Source organism: Protobothrops mucrosquamatus, unplaced genomic scaffold (genome assembly GCF_001527695.2).
Source record: "Protobothrops mucrosquamatus isolate PMUCROS unplaced genomic scaffold, P.Mucros_1.0 scaffold776, whole genome shotgun sequence".
In the NCBI taxonomy this organism is placed as follows: Eukaryota; Metazoa; Chordata; class Lepidosauria; order Squamata; family Viperidae; genus Protobothrops; species Protobothrops mucrosquamatus.
The window spans coordinates 378,787-380,789 of record NW_015387044.1 but is presented as its reverse complement, the minus strand read 5'-3'; the positions used below and the strand labels follow the sequence as shown (position 1 = coordinate 380,789).

The following is a 2,003-nucleotide window of genomic DNA, read 5'->3' as shown; positions in this document are numbered from 1 at the left end:
GGAGTAAAATCCGACCAATCAAGGCTTCTGTTATCACTCAGGTCAGTACAAAGAACGTTTTCTCCCCTTCAGTGTGAAACCCTGTTCAGGCATTTAGAAAAATGACCTTCAGGATGTTTATCTCATTGTGGGAGGGAAAATGTAAGCAGAAGAACTGTTTGAGTACTCCTAAGGCCTTTCCCTGAAATATATCAACAGATAGGTGTTGGGCAGTTCCGTAGAATTCTGTAGTTATAGAGTGAGGCATCTTCTGTGTATTGGTCCCTTTTAGTGAAAGACATGGCCTCTCAAATTAGATGCTACAACGTTACTCCTATGCTAATGTATTAAAATATACAGAAAAGTTAGCCTCATAAAATAACTTAAACTGAAAAGTTAAATGTATTTTCTTGGGGGGGGGGGAGATGGGATAGTAGGTTCCCATATTTATGCAACATTTTGTTCCCACTAATTTGGTCCTGTAAATTTAAATGAATTCAACAGAATTTGCTCCCAGGCAAGTTAGGTTTAAGATCGTACCAAAAATATTTGTTGCAGAACTGGCTGCAGATTTGAGAGAGGGAGCGTGTCCTTTTAGAAATTTCAAATTGAAGAAACATTTGTTTCACATGAGCAGGTATTCCATGTGCCACTAGAAGAGAGGAAGTACAAGGATATGAACCAGTTTGGGGAAGGAGAGCAAGCCAAAATCTGCTTAGACATCATGCAGAAGACAGGAGCTCACCTGGAGCTATCTCTTGCAAAAGATCAAGGATTATCAATAATGGTTTCTGGCAAACTGGAAGCAGTGATGAAGGCTCGGAAGGAAATTGTAGCTCGGCTTCAGACGCAGGTGAGTGATTTGATTTCTCCCTATGATGTTATTCTGCAATGGAGATTTAAAGATGTAGTGCCCACTGGGCCAATATGTTGTGAACCAACTCATGTATTGTAGATCAGGGGTCCACAACCCCCTGGCCGTGGACTGCTACTGGTCTGGGGCCTGTTGGAACTGTGAGTAAAGTTTCGTCTGCGCATGCGTGGGATTTAGGTAGCATGCGAAAAACACACACCGACCCATGCAAAAATTGTTTTCCATGAAGCTGATTCCTGGTGGCCAAAAAGTTGGAAACCATTGCTGCAGAGTTCTTGGTGTTTTCTGAGCTTAGTTTTCTTGCAGACATTTGCAGGCATGGTATGAAATGACTGCAAGAAAACAACCAAGTTCAGAGAGCATCAAGAGTTCCATAGTTCAACCTTGAGCTACAAATATTCTCTTCTATTGGTATTATATGTACTGCATCTTAAGAGCCCATAAGAAAGGCTTAAAGTATGCCAGGTTTCCCATAAAATAAAGTTCAAATATTTCTTCCATTCCACAGCTTTTATTTCTGACTATGTACCTTACCAGGAGCCACCAAAGCAAGTGGTGGGTTTTGAAAGCATGAATTTAGTGATAGTTATTCAAGCTTAGCTGACTTTTTAAAGATATTCGATATAGTTTAAGTTTTCATAGTAAAAGCTGATCTTTTGAGGGGTGCCAACTTTTCCCCTTCTGAAAATTGGTACTCTGATAGAAAAAAGAATGGAATCCTATCTTTTTTGTTAAAGTCATTAAACAAACTGTTGCAAGTCAAGGACTACCTGCATTGGATGGGCAAATTCAGCTTATAGAAAAGAGTCTCAATAGTAACGGTGACTTAAACCATAAAAGGCATTATAGGTAATAGGTAGTAATCAGCACTTTGATTTTACCTGGAAACCATTAGTTAGCTAGTAAAGTGACCAAATAAGTGATATTCTTCCACAGGTCTGACTTTTATTTTTATTATTATTTATTGTATTTTTACCCCGCCCTTCTCCTTGCGGACTCAGGGCGGCTAACAGCCTAATAAAAACAGATACAAAAATACAAAAAATACCATCATTAAAAACATAATTAAAAGGAAATATTAATTTGGCCTTTGTTATTTTAAAAATTATTTTAAAACCCAGCTAAAAATTACCCCTTAGGCCAGTCCTGC

General features: G+C 38.6%; 1 protein-coding gene across 1 annotated transcript in view; it reads left to right on the top strand.

Annotated features, from left to right (window-relative positions):
• Positions 1 to 5: 5 nt before the first annotated feature.
• Positions 6 to 2,003, top strand: part of LOC107289847 (vigilin-like) — a gene marked incomplete at both ends in the record, with an annotated part of 10,367 nt that continues 8,369 nt past the window's right edge. Inside the window, 2 exons of the mRNA XM_015818663.1 lie at positions 6 to 41; positions 617 to 832. Coding sequence (XP_015674149.1) covers positions 6 to 41; positions 617 to 832 — 252 coding nt within the window. The remainder of the gene's footprint in view (positions 42 to 616; positions 833 to 2,003) is intronic.